The following is a 15,903-nucleotide window of genomic DNA, read 5'->3' as shown; positions in this document are numbered from 1 at the left end:
GAGACCCAGGTGTGACACACAGGAGACGGTCATGGCACAGTAAGAAAAGACGCTGCTGAAGAGGAGAAACCCTTTACATCACCTGGGTTACCGTTCCCAGCCCCAGACAGACTCTCCGACCCCTAAAAACCCTAATTCTAGACTAGTACCCATTGACTAAATCTTTCAACCTGCCCTTGCCCTAGATAGGATTCATAAACTCTGTGATATGAACTGAAATTTAGTTGCCTGCAAAGACTTGAATTGCATACAAACCTCAGGAGCAGAGGTGGGGGCTACAGGTTAGTACTGCATCAGCCACAACAATCAGAAGGTTCCAGTCTGGGGCTAAGGTGTTCCTGGAGATCACAGGCTATAACCCAGGCTGCATTTTCAAGTTATGTCTTTGAAGTCCAGAGATTCTTGTTTGGCTTGGTTAGTTTTACTCTTGATGTTGGGTTCGTTTTTTTCTTTCATTCTTCTTCAATGTATTTTTCAGTTCCAGGACTTGTGTTGGATTTTTTGTTTTAAATTTTAATCTGTTAACTATCTCTGATGAAATCTCTGAATTGGTTTCTGTATTTAAAGTTTTCAGCTTCCTCAAAGCAGCTATCTGAAATTCTTTGTTAGGTTCACATAATCTATCTTGCTAGGGCCAGTAGGGGATGACTTTTGTCCTTTCAGTGTGTCACAGCTCCTTGGCCTTTTCCCTGTCTACCCCCAGGTCTGATCCTTGCTACTTCTATATCTGTTTGTAATGAAGTAGATGTCTGTTTTCAGTCCTTGCAGTCTGGCATGCTAGGCAAGTACTCTATGATCAAGTTACACTTTTAGGCTTAATAACTAAATTTCTGAAAACAATCATCCTTGTTTTCAAATTTCCTGAAAAGTGCTTAATACAACACCCTTGTTAAAATAATTACAAAAGGTATGAATTAGAAATTTTCAGGCATACTAAGGATTCAAGTTTATCGCCAATGTGCTCACTACAAGTAAGGCATCAGAAAACAGCCTGTCAAACAGAATGCCCACCATAATAGCCTTTGACTACTTACTTGTATCTTTGGTACCCAATACTGTGGCTGACAGCACAGCAGCATTAAAAAGTACTGAACACAGGCTGGAGAGATTCAGTAAAGTGCCTGTCGCACAAGGATGTTGGTTCCAGTACCAACTGATGAGGTGGAACACACACACATCTATAATCTCATCTCTGGGAAGGCAGAGACAGGAGGATCCCTGGGACTTGCTGGATAGCCATTCTGAGGCAGGCAGGGAGCTCAGTTTTAATTAGAAACCTTGTCTCAAAAATTAAAATGGAATATGATCACAGCATCACAAAACCCTCCACAAACAATCTGTCCTGCCTGCTAGATGTGCTCAGAATTTGTGGGAGTGGCCAGCCAATGTCTGGTTTAACTTGAGGTCCATGCCACAAGAGGGAGCTCCTACCCTACACTGCCTAGATGGTCAGGAACAAGACACTGGTTACTAGGGAAGAACTAAACACAAATGATTTAAAAAAAATAAAATAAAAAAACAACAGAAGCAACGAAATGATTCCTAATGATATTCTGCTATACTCCTTGTTCAGTCTTCATCAGATCTTTCTCCGGCAGCAGAAGGGAGCAGGTGCAGAGGCCTATACCAGAAAACCCCATGGACAAGGGGGAGAAAAGACTGTAGGAGTCAGAGGGGAAGGAGATCACCAAGAGCATGAGTAGACTGTCACCTAATAATTCATTGCTCATTATTACTTCTGTTACCACATCTGTCTCTGTTGTGGGCTATGTGCACAATGGGTAAAGATACATTATTGCTATGACTGGTCTAATTAAAGAGCTGGATGGCCAACAGCTAGGCAGGAGGTACAGGAGTACTTCCCGGCAGAGAGAGGGAGGAGGAGTTGAATCTAGGCGCACTAAAGACACTCCAGAACAAGTCAGATACACAAAATGGGCGAGAGATAAAAGTCACATAACAAAACATAGACTTAAAAAATGAGTTAATTTAAGCAATAAGAGCTAGTGGGACAAGCCTAAGATAAGGTCAAGCTTTCATAATTAATAAGTCTCTGTGTTGTTATTTGGGAGCTGACAATCCAGAGAAAAATCCAACTACATTGTCTCTTCTACTGTTGAACCAAGTTTTGCAAGCTATGGCACACTCCACGGTACAGTGCTAGCTATCCTAGGACGATATCATTATGACATTAAAAGTATATTCACGTGGCCAAGATCAAAAACACTGATGACGACTATGCTGGAGAGGATGTGGGGAAAAGGGAACACTTCTGCATTGCTGGTGGGAGTGCAAGCTGGTACAGCCCCTTTGGATGTCAGTGTGGCGACTTCTCAGAAAATTAGGAAACAACCTTCCTCAAGACCCAGCAATACCACTTTTGGGTATATATCCAAAGGATCTCAATCGTGCCACAAGGACGTGTGCTCAACTATGTTCATAGAAGCTTTGTTTGTCATAGCCTGAACCTGGAAACAACCTAAATGCCCCTCAATCAAAGAATGGATAAGGAAAATGTGGTGCATTTACACATGGAGTACTACACAGCAGAAAAAAATGATGACATCTTGAATTTTGCAGGAAAATGGATGGAGCTAGAAAACATTATTTTGAGTGAGGTAACTCAGACACAGAAAGACAATTATCACATGTATTCACTCATAGGTGGTTTTTAAACATAAAGCAAAGAAAGTCAGCCTACAAACCACAATTCCAGAGAATTTAGACAACAATGAGGATATTAACAGAGATTTACAAAGATCTAATCTACATGGGAAGTAGAAAGTAGAAAAAGACAAGATCTAGTAAGTAAATTGGGAACATGGGGACCTTGGGGGAGAGTTTAAGGGAGGAGGGGAGAAGCAGGGAAGGGAGCAGAGAAAAATATAAAGCTCAATAAATATCAATAAAAAAAGAAAACATAAAAAAAAGTTAAGCGTTAAAAAAAAATATATTCACGGCCAGGAGGTAGTGGCATATGCCTTTAATCCCAGCACTCAGGAAGCAGAGACAGATAAATCTCTGTGAGTTCGAGGACAGCCTGATCTACAAGAGCTAGTTCAAAGACAGCTAAGACTGTTACACAGGGGAACCCTGTCTCGAAAAACAAAAAACAAATTTTTTATTCACCTGGAATCACAGTTTCTGTAAGTACCTCACACATAAAGTCATAGAAAAAATGCTTGCTGTTGTTTGAGACAGGGTTTCTCTGTGTAGCCCTGGCTGTCCTGGAATTCACTCTGTAGGTCAGCCTGGCCTTGTGAATTCACATAGATCCACCTGCCTCTGCCTCCAGAGCTTTGGGTTTACAGGTATATGCCACAACTGCATGGAAAAATAAGCCTTTTTTTAAAACCTCAGATTTTCAAAAGTTCTATCTCCAACCTATTACTCCCATTTCCAGGCACTCGTTAATTAAACAACAGCCTCATGACTACTAAGTTTACTTTTGCAAAACAATAATTAAAATTTTTAAATCTAGGAGAAATTTTAGGATACTTACAGATGTCTGGGACATACTTGACTGCTGTGTGACACTTCCTGTCGGGGACGTAGCTGGCCTTCCACTGGACAAGCTTGCCTAGAATAAGAAAACTATTGTAATATGTCTGTAAAAACATAAAGCTAAAAACTTCCTGGGGGGAGGAGGGAACAAACTCTTCCTTGAGTCACAATAATACAAAACTACAATAAAAGTTCTCAAGTCTATCTATGAAACAAATCATTTTATGTTCAACATGGCTTGACCCTGGTCATTTTTTTTTAAAAGAAAAAAACAAAGGTGAAAACAAATGCCACACTGACTGGTCTTACTTCTACATTTCTGTATGGATTGGTTTTATGTTACTGCACACATGTGCTTCACAGAACACAACTTCTACCATGTGGGTCCAAGGAACCAAACTCAGTTCATCACATCTATCTGTTGCCAAGCATAGCAGCAGGTGCCTTTACCCTCTAAGCCATCTCAAAGACCCTAATCATGCTTTATTAGCTGCACTCTCATAATGTATACTATGTTGGTAAATTGTCATATGTTGTCTGAGTTCACTGAGCAGTTAGTACTAGAAGTAGAATTGCCCCCTACAAACGTCAGCCCCAAGCATGTTTCATTATGTCAAGTGTCTACTGAGACTCCTTGCCTAGAAATGAGCTGGACCTCACAAACTCTGTGAAAAAAGGGAAGAAAGAAGCAAAATAGCCCAAGAGAAGAAAACATAAACCATTCCCATCAGATATTATTATTGTCTATTCCATGAAATAAAAGTGCTCAAACTGGGGCTGGAAAGATGGCTCAATAGTTAAGAGAGCTACTCTTGCAGATGGAGCAGAGTTGGATTCCTAGCTTCATGGACAGTGGCTCACAACTGCTTGTCACTGCAGCTCCAGGGGATCCAACGCCCCTTTCTGGCCTCCACAGGCTCTAGCATACAGGTGAGCATACAAACACACACATATACATAAATAAATAATACAGGGGGCTGGAGAGATGGCTCAGGGTTAAGAGCATTGCTCTTCCAAAGCTCCTGAATCCAATTCCCGGCAACCACACGGTGGCTCACAACCATCTGTAATGAGGTCTGGTGCCCTCTTCTGGCCTGCAGGCATACACGCAGACAGAACACTGTATACATAATAAGTAAATAAATAAATATTTTAAAAATAAATAATAAAATACTTAAATATGTAAATATTAAAATAAAAGGGAAAGAAAAGCTGGAAGTTTGGTCATAGGGGAAAGGGTGTAGGTGGAGCTCAAACACACAGAGAAAACTCTAGATGACTCTTTGCTGTTTTTTGTTGGAGTCTGTAAGTACCAATTTGATGATGCTATCTTTATACATTACTATGCATTCTTTTACTTGGAAGCTTCACCCAACAGGATACTCTGCTCCAACTGGCCATGTCCACTGGGAACTTCAGCTAATTGGGTGGGTTTTTGCTGGTTTTGCAAATCCCTGATCTGATATTACTTTTCTGCTCTGTTATTTGTGCTGGTACTTGGGAGTCTTACCTGATAGGATACTCTTCTTAACCCAGGGCGTTCCATTAGGAACTCCAACTAACAGCCTCAGTGGGGCTTGCTTTGCTGGCTATTTTGAGCACCTAATTTGATGTTTTTATTTCTACCTATTTATCTATACTTTACTTTCGCTTACTATCTACTTAACAAACTCATTCATTCAAAACATAAAATAAGCCAGGTGGTAGTAGGGCACACCTTTAATCCCAGCAGTCGGGAGGCAGAGGCAGGTGAAGCTCTGGGTTTGGGGCCAGCCTGGTCTACAGAGTAAATTCACCAGGACAGCCAATGCTACACAGAGAAACCCTGTCTCAAAAACCAAAACAAAACAAAAAAATAAGACTATAGTAGATCATTCTCCAGACTGTAAGAACACTCATCATCAATTTCACTCTATGTTATCTTTAAAACTTGAGTTCCGGGCTAGAGAGACAGCTTAGGGGTTAGGAGCTCTGGCCACTCTTCCAGAGGACGCAGGTTCAATTCCCAGCACACACATGGCAGCTCACAACTGTCTGTAACTCCAGTTCTGGGGGTCCAACACCTTTGTACCAATGCACATAAAATAAAGTTAAATAAATTAAAAAAAAAAAAGAAGTTGGCCGGGCGGTGGTGGCGCACGCCTTTAATCCCAGCACTCGGGAGGCAGAGGCAGGCAGATCTCTGGTCTACAAGAGCTAGCTCCGGGACGGGCACCAAAGCTACAGAGAAACCCTGTCTCGAAAAACCAAAAAAAAAAAAAGAAGTTGAGTTCCTACTTCATCATGAAAAAGAAACTAAGAGTTGCAGAGATGGCTCTGAAGGTAAGAACACTTGCTCTGTAAGCCCAAGGACACTGAGTTTGAATCCCTAGCATTCACATAAAAAGCCAGACATGGCTTTACACTCCTTTAAACCCAGGATTGAAGGACAAAGGCAGGGAGATCCTGCAGGCTGTAGCCTAGCTGTAACAGTGAGCTCTGGTTCCTGAGAGACCTGTTTCAAGGCAAACAGACAGGAGAGCTACAGAGAGAACTAAAGACACCTGGCACCCTGCTCTGGCTTCCACATGAGCACATTTAAATACATACAATCACACACTCATAGGGAATCTCAAACAAACCAAAACCGCTAATAATTTATTTAAAAAGGAAATCAAAACAGGTAGTTGTGATGCACGCCTTCATTCCCAGCACTCGGGAGGAAGAAGCAGGCAGACCCCCTAGTTCCAGGCCAGCCAGGGCTACACAGAGAAACCCTGCCTCAAAAAAAAAGAAAAGGAAAGAAAAAGAAACTCAAGCTATAGCAAGTCAGTGGGTTTCAATTTTCTTAAATCATATACATAAGTATTATTCAAAACAGTATTCTAAATTCTACTACTGAAGCCAGTTGATGGTGGCGCGCGCCTTTAATCCCAGCACTCTGGAGGCAGAGGCAGGCAGATGGATTTCTGTGAGTTTGAGGTCAGACTGGTCTACAGAGTGAGTTCCAGGACAGCCAGGACTAAACAGAGAAACCATGTCTCAAAAAGATAAAACAAAACAATAACAAAAAAAATCTACTGTAGAAGCCTAGCATAGTGGTACACATCTCTAATATCGCATTTGGGAGGCAGAAGCAAGTGGATTTCCATGAGAATGAGGCCAGCCTGGGCTACATAAGTAAGAAGACACTGTCTTTGAAAAAAGAAAAAAGAAATCAAAAGTACACTATTGAAAAGAAGCAAAATACCTACGATCAGAAAAACATCTTTTTTCAGGTTCTGCAAATTAAGATTATTTTTTGTTGAGATTTAAGATTAACAACTAAATCTCACAAAAAGTTTAAATTGCGAAAATGTTTTTAAGACACAAACATTTAATGATAAAATTAAGTTACTGATAGGACTGATTTCATTTTCCTCTTGTACTTTTATTCCACTTGATATTCTTTAATGAATATAAACTACAGACACAAAAAGAAAAAAAAACTAGCTTACTTTTGGATTTAAAAAAAAATGTAATTCATGTAACGTTAAGTATTCAATGTTGTCCCTAAAATTTCAGAGACAAAAGTACATCATATACAGAACATTTATCTAACTTGGATAAGAACAACAAGACAACATACAAAATCTATCCATTCTCCTCCCCTCTAGGGAAACAATCACAGACGTGAAGAACGCTGACAGGACACCTGCCTATGTGTCCAGCTGTGACTCTCTGACACACTGCCCGCTGTGTTCTCACCTGGACAGCAGCGAGGCTCTGGAGCTGGGAGCTGCTGAGATGCTGCTGCTGAAGAGCAGCCGTGTGCAGCATCAAGTGCTGTTGCTGAGCCGCGTACATCTGCTGGAGGTACTGAGCAGCCGAGCTGGGGGGGCGATGCAATGCCTGTTGAATTACCTGTGATAAGGTAAGGACCCTATGTCAAACCAGCATCTCAATCTCTGTCTTTTCCCCCTTTGGTTTTGAGGTTTTATGCATGCTTAGCCTAGGCTCCACCATTGAAACGTCACATCAACCATCAGCTTAACCATAAACTTCAGGATAAAAAGTGCAGTTTAAGTTTTTACTATTTTAATACTCATTAAGCTTATTGAGACATTTACCTATTGTTACATATCACTAGGTTAAATTACCCAGATCATTCACTTAAAGTAGAATGGCAAAAATACATGAAATCTTAAAATCTCATTAGTAGTCAAAAAAATTACTAATTAAAGGGATATGTTAAGTTATACCTATAGGATGGACAAAGATCCAAAAGAATACTACTACTGACTACAAAAATAACCCTTCCTACACTAGTAGTAAGAATTTAAATTTTAAAGGTTTTCTGAATACAACTTGGTAGGTTTCAGGGCATATGTAAAAAGGGTACTTTCACCATGCAGTCATTACCAACAGTACAGACAAACGCAATGACCACCAGCTACACGTCCAGCAAGTACATAAAAATGGCTGGAACAAAGAAGTAGGTTTAACTTTCAACTGAACTTGAATTTTAGTTTTAATATAAATTGCTACAGGTGTGCCTAGTGACTTCTCTATTATACAGTGCAGATACAGGGCTATATGATACAAAGTACCAATATATTTCAAGGTGAAGAAAATCATTGAGTAGGATACCATTTGGTCTTAAAATACTCAAGTAAATAACAAGTAAATATGATAAAATTAGTGTCTGGTTTGAACTTTTCTACACGTGTCTGAAAGTCCTTCAATTATATTAAATATTGTATAAAATTAAACAAGTATAAAAAGACTCAATAATTTTTTAATTTTTAAAAAATACCTGATGTTTTGTTTCCACATAGGACTAGTCTTAATCTTTGTTTTAAAACTGTATTTCTTAGCTGGGCGGTGGTGGCGCACGCCTTTAATCCCAGCACTCGGGAGGCGAAGACAGGCGGATCTCTGTGAGTTCGAGGCCAGCCTGGTCTACAAGAGCTAGTTCCAGGACAGGAACCAAAAGCAACAGAGTAACCCTGTCTCGAAAAATCAAAAAAAAAAAAACTGTATTTCTTTATTTGTGTACTGATGTACCATGGCATGTGTGCGTGAGGTCAGAGGAAACTTGCAGAAGATGGTTCTCTCCTTCCACCATGTGGACTCTAGGAATCAAACTCAGGCTGCTGGGCTCAAATACAAATGCCTTTATCTGCTGAGCCATCTCACCAGCTCCTGGGACTCTGGCAGAAGAATATTTTAACAACTACTGGAGCTGGGGACCTGGCTCAGTGAAGGACCTAAGTATGGCTCCCAACACCATGTGGTCGTTCACAACTGCTTATAACTGCAGTTCCAGAGCACCTGACACCATCTTTGGGTGGGAAAGTGGCACACACGTGGTTCACATATATACACGCAGGCAAACACACACATTAAAAACATATATATAGGGCTGGAGCGATGGCTCAACTGTCAAGAACACTTGCTCTTCCAAAGGACCCAGACTCAGTTCCCAGCACCCATGTGGTGGCTCTCAACCATCCACAGCTCCAGTTCTAGAGAACGGGACACCCTCTTCTGGCCTTCATGGGCACTTCATGCACTTGGTGGACATACACACATGCAGTCAAAACACTTACATAAATAAATCCAATCTTTTTAATAACATTGAGTAATTTTGTTAAAAATAAACTTATAAAAATCATTAATTACAGTGATTATTAATAGATATAAAATCTGAGCCCTCACAGAGGCCAATCATTCTAAAAAGACAATAGAAAAGCCTCCTCCCATCTGTTCAAAAGGTAAGTCATACTGCCTCATCACACGCACTGTGACTCTGGACCAGCAGAGCTCCAATCTCAGCACTACAGCAGGGTTTCACAGCACCCATGGAGCAAAGGTACTATAACCCACAGGAAGTCAGGAGAGCTGACATAAAGCTATGAAGTCCTTTACTCAGATTCCCATGAGTTACTGTTCATTTGTGTTCCTATCTCTCTCAAACTACACACCGTTCCTGTTACGAAGTCTTCTTAGATTCCTAGCTGAGTACTCATAGCCAAAGACCATGGACAATACACTAAATAACCCAGACCTACAGTATTTCTCTTTGGTCATATAAATCCACATATGCTCTTCTAATTCCATAACAAATTTCTACAAACTCACACTGAGTAACAAGTGAACAGGCAGCCTGATGCCCGGGTCTCTCAGTACCGCCGATGTCGGCAGTCTACGCACCACAGACACCCAGCACTGAACTGCAAGTTACAGCACAGCACACCATTCTTACTGTTTCTCTACGGAACCAGGGTGAAGACATCGTAGATGAGGTAATTCAGTGGTCTGTAATAACTAGAGTCTGAGCTTCCTGAGAGACCTATCAGTGCCTGCTCAGTAACATTTCATTCATGAATTTATCCAGTTTAAGTGAAAAATGAAAAAACAGCATAGTCAAATATCATACCATCTGTATGTTCTTCAATATAATATCCTTCCACATATCACTCACACAGAGAAAACGGAAGGTATTAAAAGCATACTGTGCATTCAAGTTTGAATTTCTGCTGTGCTGACTAGTCTAAAACTGTCCTCTATCTACCATGAAGGACAGAGCACAGGGAGGAGTGTAGGATAAACAGTGAAGAAAGCAACTATTAAAGAACATTTTGATTCCCAGTACAAAAAAAAAAAAACCACACAACTTTAAAGAACGCAACTGAGGATCCTATAAAATGAAGGCAAGTACATGGAAGCAGAAGCTGAAGTCAGAAAACCTACCAGCAATGTGAATTTGTAATTATTTAGCCTATTTGAAACTCTGGTATTCCCATTTGTAAAATGCCTACTGTACAGAGGTCTGCTGAGGATTAAACAAAATAATCCACATAAGGAAAGCATTCATTAAATGCTTGGCACAAAAAGTTGTTCAACAGACAGACACTACTATCATTTATTAGAAACTGTATGTCCCCCACACAGTTCTAGATGCTTCATTTAATTCTCACAGTAACTGATAAAAATACAGTGTTATCCTCATCTTACTGTTTCCTGGGGCTCAGGGAGACAATCACGCCTTTTGCCCAAGGACACACAGATATTAAGAAAAATGAAAACAGAGTTCAAACAAAGAACCCATCAGACTGCAACACTCGTGTCTTTTTTAAAACAATACTTTATTGTCTCTACAGGTATAAAGTTCAACTAAGTCAATTTTACTTTCTCAATTAAGTGACTGCATAAAGGTCTTTCAAAATATTCTCTTCCCTCTCTACCAAGAGGCTGTAGAGCGTCCTGCTTAGAGCTCTTACACTGCCTGGAGGTGAGATGTTCTCTATAAATCACTGGTGGGCTCAAATATTACATAAGTCAGAAAAGCAGCTATCCTAAACATCTTACACATAATATTTTCACTCTCACGGCGGCACATAAAGACATTCAATTATAATTTTCCTGACACATAATCTTTTTTTTATTTGTTTTAAAAACTACCTTTTCTCATTTTATATGCCAAATCCTTTTCCTACTCCTTCCCCTCCTCCTGCTCCTTCCACCTTCCCTCCCCTCCCACCCCCCATCCCACTCCTCAGAGAGGGCAAGGCTTCCCACGGGGAGTCAACAGAGTCTAGCACATTGCTTTGAGGCAGGACCAAGGCCCTCCCCACCACATCTAGGCTGTACAAAGTATCCATTCAAAGAGAATGGGTTTCCAAAAAGCTAGTACAAGCACTAGGAATAAATCCTGGTCCACTGCCAGTGACCCACAGTCTGCCCTAGTCATACACCTGTCACCCATACTCAGAGGGTCTAGTTTGGTCCTGTGCTGGTTCCCTCACTGCCTCACACATAGTAAGATTCATATGGATAAATGTAAGGCCTCTCAATAGTACAATTATTAAATACCTTTATTGGTTTTTAAAAACTTAATATTATTTCTTTTCTTTTACTTGATTCTTGACAATACTAGAGAACAAACACAGATTAGCAAGCACTCAACCACTGAGATGCATTCCCAGACTGAACTTTTGCAATTCTATCTTAAGATATGAATCAACACATACAACTGACTTAGGAACAAAACAGTACACCATCTTCAGTCTTAACCTCACCACGCACATAGCTGAAATACCTGAACAGCATGTCGGTCTGAACCACTGTAGACAGAGATCTGCGGTTGCTGCATTCGAGAGGAGGAAGTGGTGATAGTGGTGGTGGTAGTGCTACTGGCTGTTGTTGACACTGAAGATGTTCCAGAGTTTGGTTCGCTATCCATAGCTGCACTGTGATCCTTAAATCTGCAGACAGCACAAAGGATCAGTACTGGTAAAAAGCACTATTTTATAAACTTTAATGAATACTCACTACAAACACAATTAGTTGAGAGTCTAAATGTCTTAATACAATAAAGCTAGCACACAATCACCATATAGAAGGGAAACATACTTCTCCCATACACAGAATAGTTGATAGTAATATCTGCTAAACAGAATTCAAATGACTCAGAACATTAACTGAGACCAAGGCTAGATTGAAGTTCATGTTTGTATTATTGAAAAAGGACAAATTTGAGAGACAAGCGAGTAGACACAGGGTCCCAGTCCTAATCAAGAAGCTATCCGCAATTGACACCCATTGGCAATGGGAAAATAAATTTTCTCCCAAGAAGTCTCACTGGATATATCTATCAAGGCACACTTCAGGGCAGGTCCCATGCCCAGGAGAAGTCAGCCAATGCAAAATGAACTTTTATGGACCTTTTGCTTCATTTTGCTTTGTTTTGGCAATTTTTGTCTAGAATTGATCTTTTGGTTATTTATTTTCGCTTTTGTAGGCCGTTTGGGGGGGGAGAGATATATTTCTGGGTTTCTTTTTTCTTCCCATTCCCCAAGACAAGGTTTCTCTGAGTAGCCCTGGCTGTCCTCAAATTCAGAGATCTACCTGCCTCTGCCTCCCAAGTGCTGGGATCAGGCACGCGCCACTACCACCCAGCTGTTTCTGGGGTTTTGCTTTTGTTTTTATGTTTGTTTAAAAAAGACTGAGAGGAAAAGAACAGAGCTGGGTAGGTAGGAAGATAGGGAGAATCTGGGAGAATTGGAGAGGGAAAAAACATAATCAAAATATATTGTATGAAAACATTTTTCAATAAAAAGGATAGATTTAAAGCCCAGAGGTGGTTGTGCACACCTTTAATCCCAGATCTCAGGAGGCACAGAGGCAGGCAGATCTCTGCGAGTTCGAGGACATCCTGATCATCAAACAGAGTTCCAGGACAGCCAGGGCTACACAGAACACAGAGAGACTCTGCCTCAAAAGAGGGGGGGGGGCAGATTTGATAGATTTGAAACCAAGCAATATCAGAGTTCTTTGCTTATTTAAGCCTTCTTGGATGTCTACGGGGAAGATATGTGTCTGTGTGCTCCTGTACATGCATATGGGGAGTTATGAACAGTTCTAAGCCACAATGTGGGTGCGAGAATTGAACTCGGGTCCTATGCTAACTGCTGACCATCTCTCCATCCCTCAAAGTCATTCTTAGCTATACTTTAGAGAAGATTCCTCAGGACTTAAAATCACTAGTTTAACTGTAGGTGCCATACGGTTATTTAAAAAGTCTCAGGAAACCTGGTATGGTGGCACACACACATGTAATTCTAGCATTTAGGGAAGGTCATCCTTAGCTAAATATGGCCAACCTGGGCTACACAAGATCCTAACTCTTAAAAAGAAAAATAATTAATTAAAGAATAAAAATTAAAAAGTTAGTGGGGCTGAAGAGATGGTACAATGGTTAAGACCACCAGTTGTTCTTGCAAAGAGCCTGGGTTGATGCTCAGCACCCACACAGAGGCTCATAACCCTCCGAAACTGAGTCCCTGGATCAGACGCCTTCTGCTGGCCTCTGAGGAGCCAGCCACAAACCATGGAGTAATGCAGAGACATATAAGCAGGCAAAATACCCATACATATAAACATTTCAAGTTAATTTTTTTACAGCTCTCAGTAGCTTTTTTTATTAGTCTACAACATTGTCCTTACTAATTCTAGTACAGAGTTTAGCTTACTAACAGATTAGTCCACTGAAGGAAACGAAGTAGTCAATAAAAGCAACTTCTTTTTTGTTTGATTGTTTTTTTTTTTCGAGACAGGGTTTCTCTGTAGCTTTGGAGTCTGTCCTGGAACTAGCTCTTGTAGACCAGGCTGACCTCGAACTCACAGAGATCCACCTGCCTCTGTCTCCTGAGTGCTGGGATTAAAGGCATGCGCCACCACCACCCAGCTCAACTTCTTACACCCTTACAAAAATCTTTTTTCACGGAGAATTGCTTTAAAATTTGGGGCGGTGGTAGAATACAACTGACTCACTTTCCTATATACAGCTAGTAAAATACATTTTTGTAGCAAACTTTATAATCTTTTCCCCCCAGTATTACAATCTTATGTCATTTATGCTATGGTGCAAAGTTTCACCTAACTAAATGTTTTAATAATCTCGAACCTCTGAGGTCAATCCCAAAGGCTTCCATGTTGTTCCAAACTGAAACCCACCAGCTGTCACAGCAGGGTCAGAGCCCCACGGGAGGTTTTACTAGTTTCCCCTTTCCTTATCTGTCTTTTTCTCCTGAGAAATAAAATTTAAACCAAGTGACATTCCCATCGTTGACAAGAATGTAACAAGGACATTGCTTGTCTTTCTAAAACAAAGCAGCGGATCACTATGTAGCCCAGGCTGGCCTCAGTGAGACTCATTCTCCAGCCCACCACCCCTAAATTAACATCCACTTTACAGAAGGGAGGGGAAAACGGGGAGGCGTGATTTCTCACTACTTCTTTTATTGTAAGTTGAACCATACACTTTTATACTTCGCTGCTATTTTTTTTAATTGCCTTCTAATCAGCAAACCACAGTATCATCCGGCACCTGTTCAATATGACGCGCAATCAGCGGTAAGGTAAAATCTTACTCCAACTACCCTCTGTCATGACACGTTTGCACCATGTACCAACGACATCAAAATCCCAGCCCAGACCCTGGTCTTTCAAAGTCTTATTCTGCTCAGCTGTGTTCTCAAGCCCAAACGCGATGGCAAGTAGTTCTGACTAACCAAAAATAGTCACAGAGAACCTAAACATTAATTCTAAACATTGGTGAGTGCAACTGACCAAAAATCATCGCATTACGTTTCGAGGCCTGGTACAAAAGAACACTTTCGGTTAAGTGCATGGGCTTGGCGTGGAAATAGCAGCACCGTTCGGCTATGCCCCCACAGGGGCCTACCCGGGAACCACTGAAGTTTCGAGTCGCTAACCCAGCATACCATCACAGCGCCACCCAAGAATGCGGCCCTCCAGGGAGGAGGCACGCCGCTGCAGCCCGAGCCCGGAGGGGCCCGCCAGGAAAGGCCCGGTGCCTCGGCCGCCGCTGCTGCCCGCCCGGACGCCTCCCCGCGGTCCCCCGCCGTCCCCCGCCGTCCCCCGGCTCCGCGGTCCCGCCGCACGGACGGACGGACGAACAGCTTCGGGCCGCAGGAGCCAGCGCGGAGGCCTGGCGGCGGCCGCCCAACCCGACACACCTCGGCGGGGCCCGCGGCCAGGGTGACAGCCCAGGAAGAGCGCCCCAGGGCTCGCGTCCGGGGAGACCTCGCAGGCCCGGGCCCCCAGGGTGGCCGCACGGGTAGGGCCGCGCGGCGCCGGGGCCGGACCGCGCCGTACGCACTCCCGAGGGGAGGCTGACCCGACCTGCCACCCTCCTCCTCCCCCCCCGCCCCGGCTCCCCCACCACGCCGGGACTCTCGCTTCTCCTCAGCCCTGCACTGTCAGCTTCAGGGCCCTGAGAGCTCCCTCGGGGGGGACGTGTCGCTGCCCTCCCTCGCCCCCCGGTTACGACATCAGTCACCAGCAAGTCACTCACTCCGCTTCCGCCATCTTCTCTCCTCCATCACTAACACGGCGTGCGCATGCGCCTCCCCTTCCCCTCGCCCGAGCCGAGGGGCGGGCTCCGAGCTGCCCAGGGGGCCCCTAAGGTCACGTGAGGCCAGCGAGCCGCGGTCTCCCTCCCACCTCAGCTCTCTGCGGAGTGGCCCGAGTCTCCCTACCACCGATCGTTAGCGGTCCTTCGCAGCCACCCGCTAGTTCTAGTCAGAATCTATGCCCGAGGCCAGGGTCTGCGACTGAAATAGAAAAGTTCTGCTTAGCGCAGGAAATGTAGAAGTTGATCAAATACTTGCAAGAAGTCCTGGGTTCAATCGCCAGCACCGGTGGGGCGGGGCCCGTAGAAAATGTAGGCAGGAGAAATTATAAAAATCCAAAGGCATCCTAGGCTATATAGAAAGGCTAGACTGGGCTATATGAAACGGGAGACCTTGCCTCAAAAAAAGAAAGCCAAAAATTGACTACAACGGGGGCTGGAGAGATGGCTCAGAGGTTAAGAGCATTGCTTGCTCTTTCTTCCAAAGGTCCTGAGTTCAA

General features: G+C 42.7%; 1 protein-coding gene across 6 annotated transcripts in view; it reads right to left on the bottom strand.

The window, feature by feature from the left end:
• Phc3 (polyhomeotic homolog 3) overlaps window positions 1-15,384 on the bottom strand; it is a 64,500-nt gene extending 49,116 nt beyond the window's left edge. For 3 of the 6 annotated variants that reach the window (XM_075950746.1, XM_075950750.1, XM_075950751.1), the window contains exons 1-4: window positions 15,347-15,381; window positions 11,567-11,732; window positions 7,231-7,386; window positions 3,503-3,580 (exon numbers count right to left, since the gene is read on the bottom strand). In XM_075950746.1, coding sequence (XP_075806861.1) covers window positions 3,503-3,580; window positions 7,231-7,386; window positions 11,567-11,732; window positions 15,347-15,360 — 414 coding nt within the window. In that variant the 5' untranslated portion in view covers window positions 15,361-15,381. Of the gene's footprint in view, window positions 1-3,502; window positions 3,581-7,230; window positions 7,387-11,566; window positions 11,733-14,753; window positions 14,859-15,346 lie in introns of those variants that run through there. The other 3 variants (XM_075950749.1, XM_075950748.1, XM_075950747.1) reach the window with 3 other exon arrangements.
• Between the last annotated feature and the right edge of the window lie 519 nt (window positions 15,385-15,903).

This window comes from Microtus pennsylvanicus, chromosome 16 (genome assembly GCF_037038515.1).
Source record: "Microtus pennsylvanicus isolate mMicPen1 chromosome 16, mMicPen1.hap1, whole genome shotgun sequence".
Classification (NCBI taxonomy): domain Eukaryota; kingdom Metazoa; phylum Chordata; class Mammalia; order Rodentia; family Cricetidae; genus Microtus; species Microtus pennsylvanicus.
The sequence above is the reverse complement of the archived record's forward strand: the minus strand, read 5'-3'. Positions and strand labels throughout refer to the sequence as shown.